General features: G+C 40.7%; 1 protein-coding gene across 1 annotated transcript in view; it reads left to right on the top strand.

Moving 5' to 3' along the window:
- Window positions 1-421: 421 nt before the first annotated feature.
- The window catches only part of LOC128643769 (dual specificity protein kinase TTK), a gene marked incomplete at its 3' end in the record, with an annotated part of 42,815 nt that continues 22,022 nt past the window's right edge, over window positions 422-21,214 (top strand). Inside the window, exons 1-4 of the mRNA XM_053696587.1 lie at window positions 422-515; window positions 16,905-17,062; window positions 17,142-17,293; window positions 17,984-18,108. Coding sequence (XP_053552562.1) covers window positions 16,917-17,062; window positions 17,142-17,293; window positions 17,984-18,108 — 423 coding nt within the window. The remainder of the gene's footprint in view (window positions 516-16,904; window positions 17,063-17,141; window positions 17,294-17,983; window positions 18,109-21,214) is intronic.

Below are 21,214 nucleotides of genomic sequence, written 5' to 3'. Positions count from 1 at the left end.
CTTTATAACATTAAAACCTCTAAATATCTGCTTGTTTCTAAGCCACTACAGACAGCCTCCTATCACATGCTTTTTTTATTTGCTTTTCACAACAGGAGACTGCTAATTCATGTTGGCCATATAGATAACATTGTGTTCTCTCCCGTTGGAGTTGTGCAGGACACTGCACTAATTGGTTAAAATGCAAGTCAATAGATAATAGCCATATGATCAGGGGGCTGTCAAAAGAGGCTTAGATACATGGTGATCACAGAGGTAAAAAGTAAATTAATATAACCATGTTGTCTGTGCAAAACTGGGGAATGAGTTATAAAGAGATTATCTTTTTTTAACTATAAATATTAAGGAGTAGACTGTCCCTTTTAAGGAAAAAGATAATCCGCTGCAGAAGAACTGATTATGTTTTGTTACCATTTTTTCAGGTCTATACACCTCAAGCTTCAAACGATTGTATTGTAATTAAAGGGCGAACATTTGTAGTTTTAAAACAAATTGGCACAGGTGGATCTAGTAAGGTAAGACATGTAGTTTTCTTCTTACTATGTAATATTATATAATATGTTGTGTTTTTGAATGAAATGTTAGTTGTCCTGTTTTTTTTTTTTTTTTTTGTGGGTTATTAAGCTGCTTTCAAAAATGTTTATTCAATGTATGTATATAAAGATACAAATGTAAAGAAAACAGGAAATAAATCAAAACAGAGTTGACATGCACAGCTATTGGTTTAAAGGTGGAAACATCACCTCATTGAAGAAAGTGCTGTGCCATGGGTGGCAGGATGCGTGGAGTTAGCGATATACGTTCCTCACAGATAGGGTGAGTTTAATGCCGTTTTTTAGGAAACTATGACAGAAACTGTTTATTCTTAATGATGGTAAATCCAAACGTATAACAATTGCCAGGATTTACCATCACTTTTAAGCAACCAGTTAAAAGAATTTATACATTTTTAGGCATCCCCCCAAATAGCTATCTTTCTCCAACATAGGTGTGTCCGGTCCATGGCGTCATCCTTACTTGTGGGATATTCTCTTCCCCAACAGGAAATGGCAAAGAGCCCAGCAAAGCTGGTCACATGATCCCTCCTAGGCTCCGCCTACCCCAGTCATTCTCTTTGCCGTTGTACAGGCAACATCTCCACGGAGATGGCTTAGAGTTTTTTAGTGTTTAACTGTAGTTTTTATTATTCAATCAAGAGTTTGTTATTTTGAAATAGTGCTGGTATGTACTATTTACTCAGAAACAGAAAAGAGATGAAGATTTCTGTTTGTATGAGGAAAATGATTTTAGCAACCGTAACTAAAATCCATGGCTGTTCCACACAGGACTGTTGAGAGCAATTAACTTCAGTTGGGGGAACAGTGTGCAGCCTCTTGCTGCTTGAGGTATGACACATTCTAACAAGACGATGTAATGCTGGAAGCTGTCATTTTCCCTATGGGATCCGGTAAGCCATGTTTATTACGATTGTAAATAAGGGCTTCACAAGGGCTTATTAAGACTGTAGACTTTTTCTGGGCTAAATCGATTCATTATTAACACACATTTAGCCTTGAGGAATCATTTATCTGGGTATTTTGATATAATAATATCGGCAGGCACTGTATTAGACACCTTATTCTTAGGGGCTTTCCCAAAGCATAAGCAGAGCCTCATTTTCGCGCCGGTGTGGCGCACTTGTTTTTGAGAGGCATGGCATGCAGTCGCATGTGAGAGGAGCTCTGATACTTAGAAAAGACTTTCTGAAGGCGTCATTTGGTATCGTATTCCCCTTTGGGCTTGGTTGGGTCTCAGCAAAGCAGATACCAGGGACTGTAAAGGGGTTAAAGTTTAAAACGGCTCCGGTTCCGTTATTTTAAGGGTTAAAGCTTCCAAATTTGGTGTGCAATACTTTTAAGGCTTTAAGACACTGTGGTGAAAATTTGGTGAATTTTGAACAATTCCTTCATGTTTTTTCGCAATTGCAGTAATAAAGTGTGTTCAGTTTAAAATTTAAAGTGACAGTAACGGTTTTATTTTAAAACGTTTTTGTACTTTGTTATCAAGTTTATGCCTGTTTAACATGTCTGAACTACCAGATAGACTGTGTTCTGAATGTGGGGAAGCCAGAATTCCTATTCATTTAAATAAATGTGATTTATGTGATAATGACAATGATGCCCAAGATGATTCCTCAAGTGAGGGGAGTAAGCATGGTACTGCATCATTCCCTCCTTCGTCTACACGAGTCTTGCCCACTCAGGAGGCCCCTAGTACATCTAGCGCGCCAATACTCCTTACTATGCAACAATTAACGGCTGTAATGGACAATTCTGTCAAAAACATTTTAGCCAAAATGAACACTTGTCAGCGTAAGCGCGGCTGCTCTGTTTTAGATACTGAAGAGCATGACGACGCTGATATTAATATTTCTGAAGGGCCCCTAACCCAGTCTGATGGGGCCAGGGAGGTTTTGTCTGAGGGAGAAATTACTGAGAACATTTCTCAACAGGCTGAACCTGATGTGATTGCATTTAAATTTAAGTTGGAACATCTCCGCATTCTGCTTAAGGAGGTATTATCCACTCTGGATGATTGTGACAAGTTGGTCATCCCAGAGAAACTATGTAAAATGGACAAGTTCCTAGAGGTGCCGGGGCTCCCAGAAGCTTTTCCTATACCCAAGCGGGTGGCGGACATTGTTAATAAAGAATGGGAAAGGCCCGGTATTCCTTTCGTCCCTCCCCCCATATTTAAAAAATTGTTTCCTATGGTCGACCCCAGAAAGGACTTATGGCAGACAGTCCCCAAGGTCGAGGGAGCGGTTTCCACTTTAAACAAACGCACCACTATACCCATAGAGGATAGTTGTGCTTTCAAAGATCCTATGGATAAAAAATTAGAAGGTTTGCTTAAAAAGATGTTTGTTCAGCAAGGTTACCTTCTACAACCAATTTCATGCATTGTCCCTGTCGCTACAGCCGCATGTTTCTGGTTCGATGATCTGATAAAGGCGGTCGATAGTGATTCTCCTCCTTTTGAGGAGATTATGGACAGAATCAATGCTCTCAAATTGGCTAATTCTTTCACCCTAGACGCCACTTTGCAATTGGCTAGGTTAGCGGCTAAGAATTCTGGGTTTGCTATTGTGGCGCGCAGAGCGCTTTGGTTGAAATCTTGGTCGGCTGATGCGTCTTCCAAGAACAAGCTACTTAACATTCCTTTCAAGGGGAAAACGCTGTTTGGCCCTGACTTGAAAGAGATTATCTCTGATATCACTGGGGGTAAGGGCCACGCCCTTCCTCAGGATCGGCCTTTCAAGGCAAAAAATAAACCTAATTTTCGTCCCTTTCGTAGAAACGGACCAGCCCAAGGTGCTACGTCCTCTAAGCAAGAGGGTAATACTTCTCAAGCCAAGCCAGCTTGGAGACCAATGCAAGGCTGGAACAAGGGAAAGCAGGCCAAGAAACCTGCCACTGCTACCAAGACTGCATGAAATGTTGGCCCCCGATCCGGGACCGGATCTGGTGGGGGGCAGACTCTCTCTCTTCGCTCAGGCTTGGGCAAGAGATGTTCTGGATCCTTGGGCGCTAGAAATAGTCTCCCAAGGTTATCTTCTGGAATTCAAGGGACTTCCCCCAAGGGGGAGGTTCCACAGGTCTGTTGTCTTCGGACCACATAAAAAGACAGGCATTCTTACATTGTGTAGAAGACCTGTCAAAAATGGGAGTGATTCATCCTGTTCCATTAAGAGAACAAGGGATGGGGTTCTACTCCAATCTGTTCATAGTTCCCAAAAAAGAGGGAACGTTCAGACCAATCTTAGATCTCAAGATCTTAAACAAGTTTCTCAAGGTTCCATCGTTCAAGATGGAAACCATTCGAACTATTCTTCCTTCCATCCAGGAAGGTCAATTCATGACCACGGTGGATTTAAAGGATGCGTATCTACATATTCCTATCCACAAGGAACATCATCGGTTCCTAAGGTTCGCATTCCTGGACAAACATTACCAGTTCGTGGCGCTTCCTTTCGGATTAGCCACTGCTCCAAGGATTTTCACAAAGGTACTAGGGTCCCTTCTAGCTGTGCTAAGACCAAGGGGCATTGCTGTAGTACCTTACTTGGACGACATTCTGATTCAAGCGTCGTCCCTTCCTCAAGCAAGGGCTCACACGGACATTGTCCTGGCCTTTCTCAGATCTCACGGATGGAAAGTGAACGTGGAAAAGAGTTCTCTATCCCCGTCAACAAGGGTTCCCTTCCTGGGAACAATAATAGACTCCTTAGAAATGAGGATTTTTCTGACAGAGGCCAGAAAAACAAAACTTCTAGACTCTTGTCGAATACTTCATTCCGTTCCTCTTCCTTCCATAGCTCAGTGCATGGAAGTGATCGGGTTGATGGTAGCGGCAATGGACATAGTTCCTTTTGCGCGCATTCATCTAAGACCATTACAACTGTGCATGCTCAGTCAGTGGAATGGGGACTATACAGACTTGTCTCCGAAGATACAAGTAAATCAGAGGACCAGAGACTCACTCCGTTGGTGGCTGTCCCTGGACAACCTGTCACAAGGGATGACATTCCGCAGACCAGAGTGGGTCATTGTCACGACCGACGCCAGTCTGATAGGCTGGGGCGCGGTCTGGGAATCCCTGAAAGCTCAGGGTCTTTGGTCTCGGGAAGAATCTCTTCTACCGATAAATATTCTGGAACTGAGAGCGATATTCAATGCTCTCAAGGCTTGGCCTCAGCTAGCGAGGGCCAAGTTCATACGGTTTCAATCAGACAACATGACAACTGTTGCGTACATCAACCATCAGGGGGGAACAAGGAGTTCCCTAGCGATGGAAGAAGTGACCAAAATCATTCTATGGGCGGAGTCTCACTCCTGCCACCTGTCTGCTATCCACATCCCAGGAGTGGAAAATTGGGAAGCGGATTTTCTGAGTCGTCAGACATTGCATCCGGGGGAGTGGGAACTCCATCCGGAAATCTTTGCCCAAGTCACTCAGCTGTGGGGCATTCCAGACATGGATCTGATGGCCTCTCGTCAGAACTTCAAAGTTCCTTGCTACGGGTCCAGATCCAGGGATCCCAAGGCGGCCCTAGTGGATGCACTAGTAGCACCTTGGACCTTCAAACTAGCCTATGTGTTCCCGCCGTTTCCTCTCATCCCCAGGCTGGTAGCCAGGATCAATCAGGAGAGGGCGTCGGTGATCTTGATAGCTCCTGCGTGGCCACGCAGGACTTGGTATGCAGATCTGGTGAATATGTCATCGGCTCCACCTTGGAAGCTACCTTTGAGACGAGACCTTCTTGTTCAGGGTCCGTTCGAACATCCGAATCTGGTTTCACTCCAGCTGACTGCTTGGAGATTGAACGCTTGATTTTATCGAAGCGAGGGTTCTCAGATTCTGTTATCGATACTCTTGTTCAGGCCAGAAAGCCTGTAACTAGAAAGATTTACCACAAAATTTGGAAAAAATATATCTGTTGGTGTGAATCTAAAGGATTCCCTTGGGACAAGGTTAAGATTCCTAGGATTCTATCCTTCCTTCAAGAAGGATTGGAAAAAGGATTATCTGCAAGTTCCCTGAAGGGACAGATTTCTGCCTTGTCGGTGTTACTTCACAAAAAACTGGCTGCTGTGCCAGATGTTCAAGCCTTTGTTCAGGCTCTGGTTAGAATTAAGCCTGTTTACAAATTTTTGACTCCTCCTTGGAGTCTCAATTTAGTTCTTTCAGTTCTTCAGGGGGTTCCGTTTGAACCCTTGCATTCCGTTGATATTAAGTTATTATCTTGGAAAGTTTTGTTTTTAGTTGCAATTTCTTCTGCCAGAAGAGTTTCAGAATTATCTGCTCTGCAGTGTTCTCCTCCTTATCTGGTGTTCCATGCAGCTAAGGTGGTTTTACGTACTAAACCTGGTTTTCTTCCAAAAGTTGTTTCTAACAAAAACATTAACCAGGAGATTATCGTACCTTCTCTGTGTCCGAAACCAGTTTCAAAGAAGGAACGTTTGTTGCACAATTTGGATGTTGTTCGCGCTCTAAAATTCTATTTAGATGCTACAAAGGATTTTAGACAAACATCTTCCTTGTTTGTTGTTTATTCCGGTAAAAGGAGAGGTCAAAAAGCAACTTCTACCTCTCTCTCTTTTTGGATTAAAAGCATCATCAGATTGGCTTACGAGACTGCCGGACGGCAGCCTCCCGAAAGAATCACAGCTCATTCCACTAGGGCTGTGGCTTCCACATGGGCCTTCAAGAACGAGGCTTCTGTTGATCAGATATGTAGGGCAGCGACTTGGTCTTCACTGCACACTTTTACCAAATTTTACAAGTTTGATACTTTTGCTTCTTCTGAGGCTATTTTTGGGAGAAAGGTTTTGCAAGCCGTGGTGCCTTCCATTTAGGTGACCTGATTTGCTCCCTCCCTTCATCCGTGTCCTAAAGCTTTGGTATTGGTTCCCACAAGTAAGGATGACGCCGTGGACCGGACACACCTATGTTGGAGAAAACAGAATTTATGTTTACCTGATAAATTACTTTCTCCAACGGTGTGTCCGGTCCACGGCCCGCCCTGGTTTTTTAATCAGGTCTGATAATTTATTTTTTTAACTACAGTCACCACGGTACCATATGGTTTCTCCTATGCAAATATTCCTCCTTAACGTCGGTCGAATGACTGGGGTAGGCGGAGCCTAGGAGGGATCATGTGACCAGCTTTGCTGGGCTCTTTGCCATTTCCTGTTGGGGAAGAGAATATCCCACAAGTAAGGATGACGCCGTGGACCGGACACACCGTTGGAGAAAGTAATTTATCAGGTAAACATAAATTCTGTTTTTCTTGTGCATAATTCAGTTTCTGAACTAATTTCTAAAGAATGGTAGAAGCCAGGTATTACTTTTCTTCCTTCTGCTAAGTTTAAATTTGTTCCTTCTCTCTCCTTTTTTTTTTTTTATACAGAGATTTGTGAAAGGTAGATGCCGCTATTTTCACTCTTGCCAGGTATGCTACTATTCCTTTGAATGATATTTCCTCTCTTAAGGATCTTTTGGATAGAAAACTTGAGGGATTTCAGATGGTCTTTCAGAATGCAGCTGCAGCCTTTATGTTTAAAACTGCAGTCAGTGTTGCACATGTCACTACCACTACTGCTGTTTGGTATGACAACTTCTCAGAACTTGCTTCTGGGAAAACGACTCTGGATGAGCTTTAGGATTGCATTAATCTCAGTGTCCCTCTCTGCATCAGTGACATTCTGCCCTGCTATTTCTGCACTAAGAGTGGTCTCCTTCAGAGGCAAGGTTACCCATAAATATTCTGGAAGTCTGTATGATCGTCGGGGTTCTCCAGAGGTGACCTGATCTCACACAGGTATTTTTTCTTCGATTCCACTAAGACAATGTCACAGAGGTAGCTAACATCAGCTATCAAGGAGAAACTCGCAGTTCCTTAGCAATGATGGAAGTGTTCCGAATCATCGGTTTGGTAGAACATTTTCAATGCAGGATTTCTGACCTTCACATTTCGGGTATAAACAATTGGGAGGCAGACTTTTAGTCATCAGTCTCTTCACACAGCAGAGTGGTCTCTAAGTCCAAAAGGAAGTTTTCAACGAGATTGTGAGACTTTGGGGTCTGGCTGAGATCTTATGGCCTCCAACTTGAATCACAAAGTACCCCACTGTGCCTGGTCTCGGGGACCCTTAGGTTCCCCCGGATCGTTCAGTCTGATTTACATCTTTCCTCTGTTTGATACTATACAGAGTGATATTCATAACCAAGCAGTAACAAGCTTCAGTAATGTTTGGTTTACAGACCTATTTCAGACGTCCTTGTCCCCACCTTGAAAGCTTCCTCTAAGAAGGGATCTTCTTTTTCAGTGTCCTCTTTTTTTATCAGGATCTCAAAATTCTTAAGTTGGTGGCCTGGTGATTTAACGTTTAGTGCTCTCTCTCTAAGTTTTTCTGACAAAGTTATTGACACCTTGATTCAGGCTAGGAAATCTTTAACCAGATGTATTTATCATAAGGTATCGAAAACCTTTTTCTCTTGTAAGATGTATCGAGTCCACTGATTCATCCTTACTTGTGGGATATTCTCCTCCCCTACAGGAAGTGGCAAAGAGAGCACCCACAGCAGAGCTGCCTATATAGCTCCACCCCCCAGTCATTCTCTTTGCCTACTCTAAGTAACTAGGAAGTGCAGAGCGAGTGTGGTGACAAAAATGTTCGTTTTTTATTTCTCAAGCAAAAGTTTATTTTAAATGGTGCCCGTGTGTACTATTTACTCTTTGGCAGAAAAAGAGATGAAGATTTCTGCAAGGAGGTTTATGATCTTAGCACTTTGTAACTAAGATCCACTACTGTTCTCACAAGGGCTGAAGAGTACAGGAAAACTTCAGTTGGGGGAACGGTTTGCATGCTAAGCTGCATATGAGTTATGTTCAGTCTATGTTTTTCTAGACAGACTGTGTTTATTCTAGAAAGGGCTGGCAATATCCCCATGGAGAAAGGGTAAGCTGTATTTCAGACACTTGGATAGGAATTTCAGCTTGCTTGAAGGGCTCATTTGTTACTGGTGACACTGTTAAAAAAAACAAAAACGTTTTTTGTTTGTTTAAGTAAATGATGCAATTATAACGTTTTTGGAAGGGACTGAAGGGGTCTTTGTGGCTTTTGTTAGGGTTTTTTAACCCACATGGTTAATTAAGAGACACTCAGGTGTTTTTCTAATAGGCCTCAAAACATTGAGTGAGGTGGGAGGGGCCTATTTTTGAGCCTCAGTTGCGCAGTTTCTTTTCCTTAAGAGTCATCCAACGTTCTGAAGGGCAGGTAGGCGCCACAGCAGAGCTGTGGCAAGGTGCTGAAAGACTTTTTTTACCGGTTTTTTAATGTTTTTTCAATCCGGTTTTGCCATTAAAGGGGTTAATTGTTTATTTGCATAGTTGTGCAAAGTTACTAAGGCTGTAAGATAATACTGTAAACATTTTGTTAAGTTTACTGCTTTTTTACACTGTTTTGCAGAACTTGTGCAGCTTTTTTTCTCTTAAAGGCACAGTACCGTTTTATTTCTAAGTGTTATTTACTTTGATTACAGTGTTTTCCAAGCTTGCTTGTTACATTACTAGCCTGTTTAACATGTCTGATACCAAGGAAAATCCTTGTTCAATATGTTTGGATGCCATTGTGGAACCCCCTCTTAGAATGTGTCCCAAATGTACTGATATGTCTATTAATTATAAAGAACACATATTAGCACTTAAAAATAGAGCAATAGATGATTGTCAGTCATAAGTAAATGAGGGTTCGCCATCTAGCTCTCCCCAAGTGTCACAACCAGTAACGCCCGCACAAGTGACGCAAAGTACCTCTAGTGCGTCACATTAATTTACTTTACTGGACATGGCCACAGTTATGAATACAACCCTCACTGAGGTTTTGTCCAAACTGCCTGGTTTAAAAGGAAAGCGGGACAGCTCTGGGTTAAGGAAAAATGCTGAGCCGTCTCACGCTTTAGTAGCCGTTTCTGATATACCCTCACAATGCTCTGAAGGGGCGAGGGATTTGTTATCTGAGGGAGAAATTTCTGATTCAGGAAAGACGCATCCTCAGATTCTGATATGACGGCCTATAAATTTAAGCTTGAACACCTCCGTTTATTGCTTAGGGAGGTATTAGCAACTCTAGATGATTGTGACCCTATAGTGGTCCCAGAGAAATTGTGTAAAATGGATAGATACTTAGAGGTTCCTGTTTACACTGATGTTTTTCCAGTCCCTAAGAGGATTGTGAATATTATTGCTAAGGAGTGGGATAGACCAGGTATTCCGTTCACTCCCCCTCCTGTTTTTAAAAAAATGTTTCCCATATCTGATACCATAAGGGACTCATGGCAGACAGTTCCTAAGGTGGAGGGAGCTATTTCTACTCTGTCTAAGCGTACAACTATACCTATCGAGGACAGTTTTGCTTTCAAAGATCCTATGGATAAAAAATTGGAGGGTCTCCTGAAGAAAATTTTTGTTCATCAAGGTTTTTCTCTCCAACCTATTGCGTGCATTGTTCCTGTAACAACTGCAGCTGCTTTCTGGTTTGCAGCTCTAGAAGAGGCTCTTCAAATGGAGACTCCATTAGAGGAAATTATGGACAGAATTAAGGCACTTAAGTAGGCTAATTCTATTATTACAGATGCCACTTTTCAACTGGCTAAATTAGCAGCAAAGAATTCAGGTTTTGCCATTTTAGCACGCAGGGGGTTATGGCTTAAGTCCTGGTCTGCTGATGTGTCATCTAAATCTAAACTTTTGAACATCCCTTTCAAGGGTAAAACCCTATTCGGGCCTGAACTGAAGGAGATTATTTCAGACATCACTGGAGGGAAGGGTCATGCCCTCCCTCAGGATAGATCAAATAAGATGAGGGCCAAACAAAATAATTTTCGTTCCTTTCAGAACTTTAAGAGTGGTCCCGCTTCAGCTTCCTCTGCTACAAAGCAAGAGGGGAATTTTGCCCAATCCAAGTCAGTCTGGAGACCTAACCAGGCTTAGAACAAGGGTAAACAAGCCAAGAAGCCTGCAGCTGCCTCTAAGACAGCATGAAGGGGTAGCCCCCGATCCGGGACCGGATCTAGTAGGGGGCAGACTCTCTCTCTTCGCTCAGGCTTGGGCGAGAGATGTTCAGGATCCCTGGGCTTTAGAAATTGTGTCCCAGGGATATCTTCTGGAATTCAAGGGCTCCCTTCCAAGGGGGAGATTTCACATTTCTCGATTGTCTGTAAACCAGACAAAGAGAGAGGCGTTCTTACGCTGTGTAGAAGACCTACATACCATGGGGGTGATTCGCCCAGTCCCAAAGGAGGAACAGGGGCTAGGGTTTTATTCAAACCTGTTTGTGGTTCCCAAGAAAGAGGGAACTTTCAGACCAATCTTGGATCTCAAAATTCTAAACAAGTTCCTCAAAGTTCCATCATTCAAGATGGAGACTATTCGGACTATTCTACCTCTGATCCAGGAGGGTCAATATATGACTACCGTAGACTTAAAGGATGCGTATCTACACATCACTATTCACAGAGATCATCGTCAGTTCCTCAGATTCGCCTTTCTGGACAGGCATTACCAGTTTGTGGCCCTTCCCTTCGGGTTGGCCACGGCTCCCAGAATTTTCACAAAAGTGCTAGGGTCCCTTCTGGCGGTTCTACGACCACGGGGCATAGCAGTGGCTCCTTATCTAGACTACATCTTAATTCAGGCGTCGACTTTCCAGCTAGCCAAGTCTCACACAGACATTGTGTTGGCTTTTCTGACATCTCACGGGTGGAAGGTGAACATAAAAAAAGAGTTCTCTCTTCCCTCTTACAAGAGTTTCCTTCCTAGGGACTCTGATAGACTCGGTAGAAATGAGAATATTTCTGGCGGAGGTCAGAAAGTTAAAACTCTTATCCACTTGCCGAGCTCTTCATTCCATTCCTCGGCCATCAGTGGCTCAGTGTATGGAGGTAATCGGACTCATGGTAGCGGCAATGGACATAGTTCCTTTTGCCCGTCTACACCTCAGACCACTGCAACTATGCATGCTCAATCAGTGGAATGGGGATTATGCAGACTTATCTCCTCAACTGCATCTGGACCAGGAGACCAGAGATTCTCTTCTCTGGTGGTTGTCTCAGGACCACCTGTCTCAGGGAATGTTCTTCCGCAGGCCAGAGTAGCTCATTGTAAAGACAGATGTCAGCCTGCTAGGCTGGGGTGCAGTCTGGAACTCCCTGAAAGCACAGGACTTATGGTCTCGGGAGGAAGCTCTTCTCCCGATAAACATTTTAGAACTGAGAGCGATTTTCAATGCGCTTCAGGTGTGGCCTCAGCTTGCTGCGGCTAAATTCATCAGGTTTCAGTCGGACAACATCACGACTGTAGGACTTGGTATGCAGTCCTAGTGGACATGTCCTCGATTCCATCGTGGACTCTGCCAATGAGGCGGGACCTTCTAATTCAAGGCCCGTTCACGCATCCAAATCTAATTTCTCTGCATCTGACTGCTTGGAGATTGAACGCATGGTTTTATCAAAGCGTGGTTTCTCTGAGTCGGTCATTGATACCCTGATTCAGGCTAGAAAGCCTGTCACCAGGAAGATTTATCATAAGATTTGGCGCAAATATCTTTATTGGTGTGAATCCAAGGGTTACTCATGGAGTAAGATTAGGATTCCTAGAATACTGTCTTTTCTCCAAGAAGGTTTGGAGAAGTGATTATCTGCTAGGTCAAATATCTGCTTTGTCTATTCTACTTCACAAACGTCTGGCAGTTGTCCCAGACGTTCAAGCATTTAGTCAGGCTTTGGTCAGAATCAAGCCTGTATTTAAACCTGTTGCTCCGCCATGGAGCCTAAACTTAGTTCTTAATGTTCTTCAAGGGGTTCCGTTTGAACCTATGCATTCCATAGATATTAAGCTTTTATTTTGGAAAGTTTTGTTTTTTGTAGCTATCTCTTCGGCTCGAAGAGTTTCTGAGCTATCTGCTTTACAATGTGATTCCCCCTACCTTGTTTTCCATGCAGATAAGGTGGTTTTACGTACCAAACCTGGGTTTCTTCCTAATGTTGTTTCTAATAAGAATATCAATCAAGAGATTGTGGTTCCTTCTTTGTGTCCTAAGCCTTCTTCTAAGAAGGAACGTCTTTTACACAATCTTGATGTGGTTTGTGCTTTAAAATTCTACTTACAAGCAACTAAAGATATCCGTCAAACATCTTCTTTGTTTGTTGTTTATTCTGGTAAGCGGAGAGGTCAAAGGGCTACCTCTCTTTCCTTTTGGCTGAAAAGCATCATCCGTTTAGCCTATGAGACTGCTGGACGGCAGCCTCCTGAAAGGATTACTGCTCATTCTACTAAAGCTGTTGCTTCCACATGGGATTTTAAAAATGAGGCTTCTGTTGAACAGATTTGTAAGGCGCTGCGATTTGGTCTTCGCTTCATACTTTTTCCAAATTTTCCAAATTCGATACTTTTGCTTCTTCAGAGGCTATTTTTGGGAGAAAGGTTCTACAAGCAGTGGTGCCTTCCGTTTAAGGTCCCTGTCTTGTCCCTCCCTTCATCCGTGTCCTAAAGCTTTGGTATTGGTATCCCACAAGTAAGGATGAATCCGTGGACTTGATACATCTTACAAGTGAAAACATAATTTATGCTTACCTGATAAATTTATTTCTCTTGTGATGTATCAAGTCCACGGCCCACCCTGTTTTTTTAAGACAGGCATATATATTTTTATTTTTAAACTTTCATTCACCACTGCACCCTATTGTTTCTCCTTTTTCTTCCTAGCCTTCGGTCGAATGACTCGGGGATGGAGCTAAGGGGGGAGCTATATAGGCAGCTCTGCTGTGGGTGCTCTCTTTGCCACTTCCTGTAGGGGAGGAGAATATCCCACAAGTAAGGATGAATCTGTGGACTCGATACATCACAAGAGAAATAAATTTATCAGGTAAGCATAAATTATGTTTTTACTTGGTGTGCTTACAAAGGTTAAAGCTGGAATTCTTTTAGAAATCCTAGAGCTCTTGAGTTCTTGGAGGAGTGTTTGTATAAGGAATTGCTAAAATTCCAGGTTTTCAGACCCTTTGTTCAGGCTCTGATCCAACCAGCTATTCATCAGTATCTCCTCACTGGAATCTGGTTTTGAGGGTTTTTCAAACTCATCCTTTTGAGTCTGTGCACGGCTTAGACAGTCAGCTTCTGTTTTGTAAAGTTATTTTTCTTTTGACTATTTCTTCTGCCAGACACATTTTTTGAGCTTTCAGCTTTATCTTGCAAACCTTCTCTTCTGATATTTCATCAGGATAAGGCTGTACTTATCCTGATGAAATATCAGAAGAGATACTTGCTAAAGTAGTATCTATGGATACTATCAGTCAGGAAATTGTAGCTTTCTTTGTGTCCAGCTCCTAAGAATTTTAAGCAGCATGTTAACAATCTGGATGTCGTGGAAGCTACAAAAGAATTTAGATTTTTTTTTCTTCTCTTTTTGTTAATTTTTCTTGGCTTCACAAATGGCAGAAAGCTATGGCTGTTATTTTAGCTGCTTAGCTTGAAGCCTTAATTCGTAAACCATATTTGGTTGCATGAAAGACTCCCCCTGTGCGTATTGCTGCTCATTCTACTAGAGCAGTTGCCATTTATTGGGCCTTTTGTAATGAAGCTTCTGTTGATCAAATTTACATGTCAGCTACCTGGTCTTCTTTGCACACTTTTTCAATGTTTGATTAGTTTGATCTGTATGCCTCTTCTGAGGCTGCTATTGGCAGGAAACGTCTGCGGTCTGTGTATGCCTGATCAGTAATGTACCTGCCTTCACTGTCTGTCCCTACCTATTTCATAGTGATCTACTGGACTTCACTGCTTAGGTATTGATTCCAAAACGTGATGATTTGTGGACTCTCAACATATTATGAAAGAAAACAAAATGTATGCTTACTTGCTAAATTAATTTTGTTCATGATGGTGAGCCTCCATGAGCTCTGCCCTTTTATTTTCTTCAGGTGGTGTCAGGACTTGCTTTGTTTTTCCAGCTTTTTTTTTCCTTGTCTACTTGGCTCTATATGTGAATGAGGATTCAGGGGAAGTAGAAGGGATTTAAAGGGACATGAAACCCAATTTTTTTTTTCTGTCGTGATTCAGATAAAGCATGCAATTTTAAACAAATCTCCAATTTACTTATTTTATCTAATTTGCTTTGTTTACTTGGTATCCTTTGTTTAAAAGAATACTTAGGTAGACTTGGGGGAGCAATGCATTACTGGGAGCTAGCTGCTGATTGGTGGCCGAAAAAATATGCCTCTTCTCATTGGTTCACCTGATGCACTAACTACCTCATAGTAGTGCATTGCTGCTCCTTCAACAAAGGATATTAAGAGAACGAAGACAATTTGATAATAGAAGTAACTTGGAAAGTTGTTTAAAATGTATATGCTCTGTCTGAATCATGAAAGGGAAAAAAAAGGGTTTCATATCTCTTTAAATCTCTGGTATTTTAGGGTGTCTTTTGGCTCTTCCTAGTGGTCAGGGGAATTCTCACAAGTAATGACTCGTGGACTGTCACCATCATGTGTAAGATGAATTTATCAGGTTGCATAAATTATTTAATGCATTAATAACATTATTTACACATTGCTAGTATTTTTGAGCAAATACGTAAATCCTTAATTTTAGTGTTTTATGAGGATAGCTTATTTTGAATATATACTGATCATTAAAGTGATTATAAAAGAAACCACTTTATATTTAGCCATTCACTGTGAAATATAAAAATATTACTTTCATTGATGAAAAAACACATATTTAAAACTTACTGTAGTAACTTTTATATAACTGCTAGATTGTAAGTTCCCATGGGAATAGGGGCCCTCAATTCCCCCTGTGTTTGTCTGTAAAATGTTGTCTCTTATTGTATTGTTTCTCCGTTGTACTTTTATCCTTGTACCCATGGGCAGTGCTGCAGAATCTGTTGGCGCTTTATAAATAAAGAATAATAATAATACTTTGCTACCGCACCCTCTGGCAGCCCTGACACTAAGACACTTTCCTCCCCCATGACGTTTTCACTTTTGTCCAATCAAAATCATGGCATTTTGACATGTTTCACTGGGGGGAAAAAAGCAACTGGATCTTTTGCGCATGCGTTGCCAACGTCATGCGCAAAGATCCATGTGTTGTTTTTTTTTTTACATTGAAGCATACCACAATTTGGATTGGACCACCGCAAAACTTCGGGGGGGGGGGGGGAATTGTCTTAGTGTTGGGGCTGCCAGAGCGTGCAGTAGCAAAGTAGCAGTTATATAAAAATTACTACAGTAATTTTTTTTAAATCTGTTTTTTCATCAATGAAAGTAATATTATTTTTACATTTCACATCGAATGTCTAAATATAAAGTGGTTTCATTTACCATCACTTTAATACATCCCTACATTCGGATTACAGAAATATAAATTCATTTTTAGCTGTTTTCTCCCAAATAGATTTCATAAAACAGCAAAGGGAAAGGAGGACACTATCATGTGACAATGGTCCAAATCGGTTTAAAATAATTTTAGAAATTTTGGGGACAAAAAGTGAATCTGGTTTTCTGATGGGATGAAAAAGGGTTTTTGTGAAAGGTCTCAATTATAAGTAGCAGACGAGTTGTTTTTTTTTGTTTTGTTTTTTTTTGTTATAGATTTTCACACCACAAGGTGAGCTATATATTGATTTAAATGTGTTTGAACAATATTTCATAACCTAAAATGCATTAAAGGGGCATCAGTTAAATGGCCCTTATAGTGCAAACATTACATTCTCTAATTTGTTAGAGTATGTCATTTTATTACTAGCGGCCCTGCAGCACCAGGAGTTAAACACTTTTTTAAAGTATTGCTCTGGAGTCTCAGAACTACTGGTCTCGAGCGGAAATTTCCAGTGAACCTATTAGCAGCGCTAGTTTCACAGCTAGAAACTTTTCCGGAGTTAAATGCTGAGTTGCTCGGCCAATAGGGATGAAATTACATGCTTTAACGAATTAGAACATTTATTTTTTTAATGATGCTTACTTAAAAAAAAAAAAAAAAAAAAAAAAATAGTAGTTTAGGCAATTTAAATCTGAAAATGAGAGGCTGTGTGGATCCTGTAACTTTGACACTAAACATTCTACACAGTGAATGCCAGTTTCATGGCTCCTAATTGGCCACAGCAAAGGAAATAAGATGAACAATATGAAGACAATGCTATATCCATGAACTGTAAAACAGTGCACATTTCCCTAACAAAAGGACAGTTTTAAGTGAATTAAAAACATTAGCTCAGTGCTTAATTGTTGATACATGCCATGTATATGTAAATAAATGCTGTAATGTCACTAATGCAAACTATACTCTCTTATAAATAAAGGTGTTTCAAGTAATGGATGAGAAAAAACAATTATATGCCATCAAGTATGTGAACTTAGAAGAAGCTGACCGACAGACCATTGAAAGCTATCAGAATGAAATTTCACATTTAAAGAAACTACAGCAACACTGCGATAAGATTATTCGGCTATTTGATTAGTATGTTCAATTATTTTGTATTTACTTAAATTTTTTTTGTTTGTTTGCATATTTTAATAGCTACTTGCCTTTTTTTCAGTGAAATCACAGACAAACATATATACATGGTTATGGAGTGTGGAAATATTGATCTTAATTCATGGCTAAGGAAAAAAAAGACCATCAATGCTTGGGAACGTAAGAGCTACTGGAAGAATATGCTTGAAGCTGTCCATACAATACATCAACATGGTATAATACATTGTATTAGTCTTAGACCCTGCTTAAATATATTAATAATAATATTAGTGTAACTCTGGATGTTTTTTGTTTTTTTGTATACTTAATCTTTAATTTTGATGCTTGTAATATTTTTCGTTATTAAAAAAAAGACATTGAATATGGTTTCCTGTTTGTTCATTAAAGGGACATGAAATCCAATTTTTTTTTTCACAGTTTCATTTTAAACAACTTTTCCAATTTATTATTAAATGTACTTCATTCTCTTAGTATCCTGTGTTGAAGGAGCAACAATACACTACTGAGAGCTAACTGAACACATCTGGTGAGCAAATGACAGGAAGCATAGATGTGCTGCCACCAATCAGCAGCTAGTTCCCAGTAGTGCTGCTTCTGAATTTACCTAGGTATGATTTTAAACAAGATACCAAGAGAAAGAAGCAAATTAAATATTAGAAGTACATTGGGAAGTTGATTAAAATGACATGTTCTATCTGAATCATGAACGTTTGTTTACAAAATGAATGAATACAAAATGTGTTACTTTGTTCATCTCAGTTTTTCTGCCTGATAGATTTAGAAGCCATTTATGTTCTGCTTTGTCTTTTTACATAGTAATGGTAAAAACCGCTGTCACATGTTTGGTCATTTTGGTTAACTTGTGCAACAAACGCCTACATCTAAACTTGTTTCCATCTGTAGGTATTGTTCATAGTGACTTGAAGCCTGCAAACTTTCTGATTGTTGATGGGATGCTTAAGCTAATAGACTTTGGCATTGCAAACCAAATACAGCCTGATGTCACTAGCATTGTTAAAGATTCACAGGTATTTATGCATTTATTTCTATTATATGCCTGTGCTTTAGATACAAATTCATATTTTGACTTTGCTTTAGAGTCGTGCAGTTAATAAAATCAACTGTGTATGTCACACTAAATCCTTACTGTATTCTGTGGGTATTGTTAGCTTGGCGTTGTGAGCTGAAGACAATATTTTCTTTCTAATGACACGTTGAGTCCACGGATCATCATCAATTACTGTTGGGAATATCACTCCTGGCTAGCAGGAGGCGGCAAAGAGCACCACAGCAAAGCTGTTAAATATCACCTCCCTTCTATCCAACCACCAGTCATTCTCTTTGCCTACATTAGTGTAAGGAAGTGGTAAAGTTAGGTGTCTGAAAAGATTCTTCAATCAAGAGTTTATTATTTTATTTGCAGTACTAGTATGTGCTGTTTTTCCTCCAGGGTGTAGCTGTAGTCCATTTCAGTCTCTTCAGTAGAGCATTGGTGGCTTTTAAGCAAAGGGAACTTGTGGGACATAATTCTCACTGCGCCTCCCTCATATTTAAATAAAAGTTGCTGCTCTTATTATTTTCCACAGGTCAATGTGAGGGAAAGGACCTCTCCAAACCTAGTGAGCTGCCTTGCTGCCAGGCAGATTTATTGATGTAAGTGCTAATTTATTTTCTTAAGCTGCTTTAAGGAAAAGACATGGTACTTTACTATTTCCCTGACAGAGATTTTTAATACATTACTCCTAGTGTTGTAAGGGGGATTATGTTTGGCAGTATTGCAGGCACTGGGGACTTGATGAGAACTTGGCTCATTTTGGTGGTTTTGTTAATGTTTTTCGTATTAAGATGTCTGCTGAGACGTTATTTTTGACACACCCACGATGGGCGGGGCTTGTGTGAGGTAAAAAATTATCTATTGCGCATTTATTTTCTCACTTCCTGTGTATGGAGGAGAGATCTGCATCTTATCGGGTTTTTTTTTCAAGTTTACCTGTCAATTGTTAGCCTGTCATTACTGAAACAGCTCCAGTTTGGATTTCGGTTTTAAAAAATAAAGCAGTTTCTTTTTAAATAGGCACCTCAGCAAAGCTATTGCTGAGGTGTAGAGGCTGTTTGAGGTGTTAAAGGGGACAGTAAACCTTAAAAATAATGTTATATAATTCTGCACATAGTGCAGAATAATATAACATTATTTAGGTGCTATAGCCATAAAACCCTTTTTTACCTTTTAAAATGTAAAAATGACAGCGCTTTTACAGACCCGCTCTCTGCTGAGGGGGTCTGTAATATTTAGTCTGCGCATCGGGCCAGCTGTATAGTCACAGCCCGGCCCGACCGCGCCATAGCACTAAGTGCAGCTCGCTCCTGTGACAGGAGCGAGCTGCACTTAGTCTTATGGCGCGATCAGGCCGGGCAGTGACTATACAGCTGGCCCGATGCGCTGACTAAATATTACAGACCCGCTCAGCAGAGAGCAGAGAGCGGGTCTGTAAAAGCGCTGTCATTTCTTCTGTTAAGTGTGATCAGTCCACGGGTCATCATTACTTGTGGGATATTATCTGCTCCCCTACAGGAAGTGCAAGAGGATTCACCCAGCAGAGTTGCTATATAGCTCCTCCCCTCTACGTCACCTCCAGTCATTCTCTTGCACCCAGCAACTAGATAGGTCGTGTGAGAGGACTATGGTGATTATACTTAGTTTTATATCTTCAATCAAAAGTTTGTTATTTTAAAATAACACCGGAGTGTGTTATTACCTCTCTGGCAGAGTTTGAGGAAGAATCTACCAGAGTTTTGCTATGATTTTAGCCGGAGTAGTTAAGATCATATTGCTGTTCTCGGCCATCTGAGGAGTGAGGTAAACTTCAGATCAGGGGACAGCGGGCAGATGAATCTGCATAGAGGTATGTAGCAGTTTTTATTTTCTGACAATGGAATTGATGAGAAAATCCTGCCATACCGATATAATGTCATGTATGTATACTTTACACTTCAGTGTTCTGGGAGAATGGTAATTCACTAGAATTACACTGTAAGAAAGACATAAAGCTGTTTAATAACTAGAGATTATGTTTAACGTTTTTGCTGGAATGTAAAATCGTTTTCATTTACTGAGGTACTGAGTGAATAAATGTTTGGGCACTATTTTTCCACTTGGCAGTTGCTTAAATCTGTTTTTTTCTGTCAGTTTCTGTTCTCCCTCACTGCTGTGTGTGTGGGGGAGGGGCGCTTTTACTATGCATCAAATATTTCAGTCAGCACAGCAGAGCTGTGAGAATTATAGTTTGACTGAGATAAAAACGTTTATTCTGTAATTTGTTTCCTGCTTTCAGAAATTGTTATCTTTGCTAATGGGATTAAACCTTTGCTAAAGTTGTGTTGTTTAATTGCTGAGGGGAACAATCCTTTGCTAAAACTGTATATTCTGACAAAGATTGATGCTATAACTTAATTATTTTAACTGTTATAATTTTTTTCTGTGCTTCTTAAAGGCACAGTTCGTTTTCATATTATTTGTAAATTACTTTGAAAAGTATTTTCAAGTTGCTGTTTATTTGCTAGTGTGTTAAACATGTCTGATTCAGAGGAATATCTCTGTGCTATATGTGTTAATGCCAAAGTGGAGCCCAATAGAAATTTATGTACTAAATGTATTGATGCTACTTTAAAAAACAGTCAATCTGTACAAATTGAACATATTTCACCAAACAACGAGGGGAGAGTTATGCCGACTAACTCGCCTCACTTGTCAGTACCTGCATCTCCCGCTCAGGAGGTGCGTGATATTGTAGCGCCGAGTACATCTGGGCGGCCATTACAAATCACATTACAAGATATGGCTACTGTTATGACTGAAGTTTTGGCTAAACTACCAGAACTAAGAGGTAAACGTGATCACTCTGGGGTGAGAACAGAGTGCGCTGATAATGCAAGGGCCATGTCTGATACTGCGTCACAGTTTGCAGAACGTGAAGACGGAGAGCTTCATTCTGTGGGTGACGGTTCTGATCCAAATAAACTGGACTCAGACATTTCAAATTTTAAATTTAAGCTTGAGAACCTCCGTGTGTTACTAGGGGAGGTATTAGCGGCTCTGAATGATTGTAACACAGTTGCAATCCCAGAGAAAATGTG

Source organism: Bombina bombina, unplaced genomic scaffold (genome assembly GCF_027579735.1).
Source record: "Bombina bombina isolate aBomBom1 unplaced genomic scaffold, aBomBom1.pri scaffold_1598, whole genome shotgun sequence".
Lineage (NCBI taxonomy): Eukaryota > Metazoa > Chordata > Amphibia > Anura > Bombinatoridae > Bombina > Bombina bombina.
This window is presented reverse-complemented; position numbering and strand designations above follow the sequence as displayed.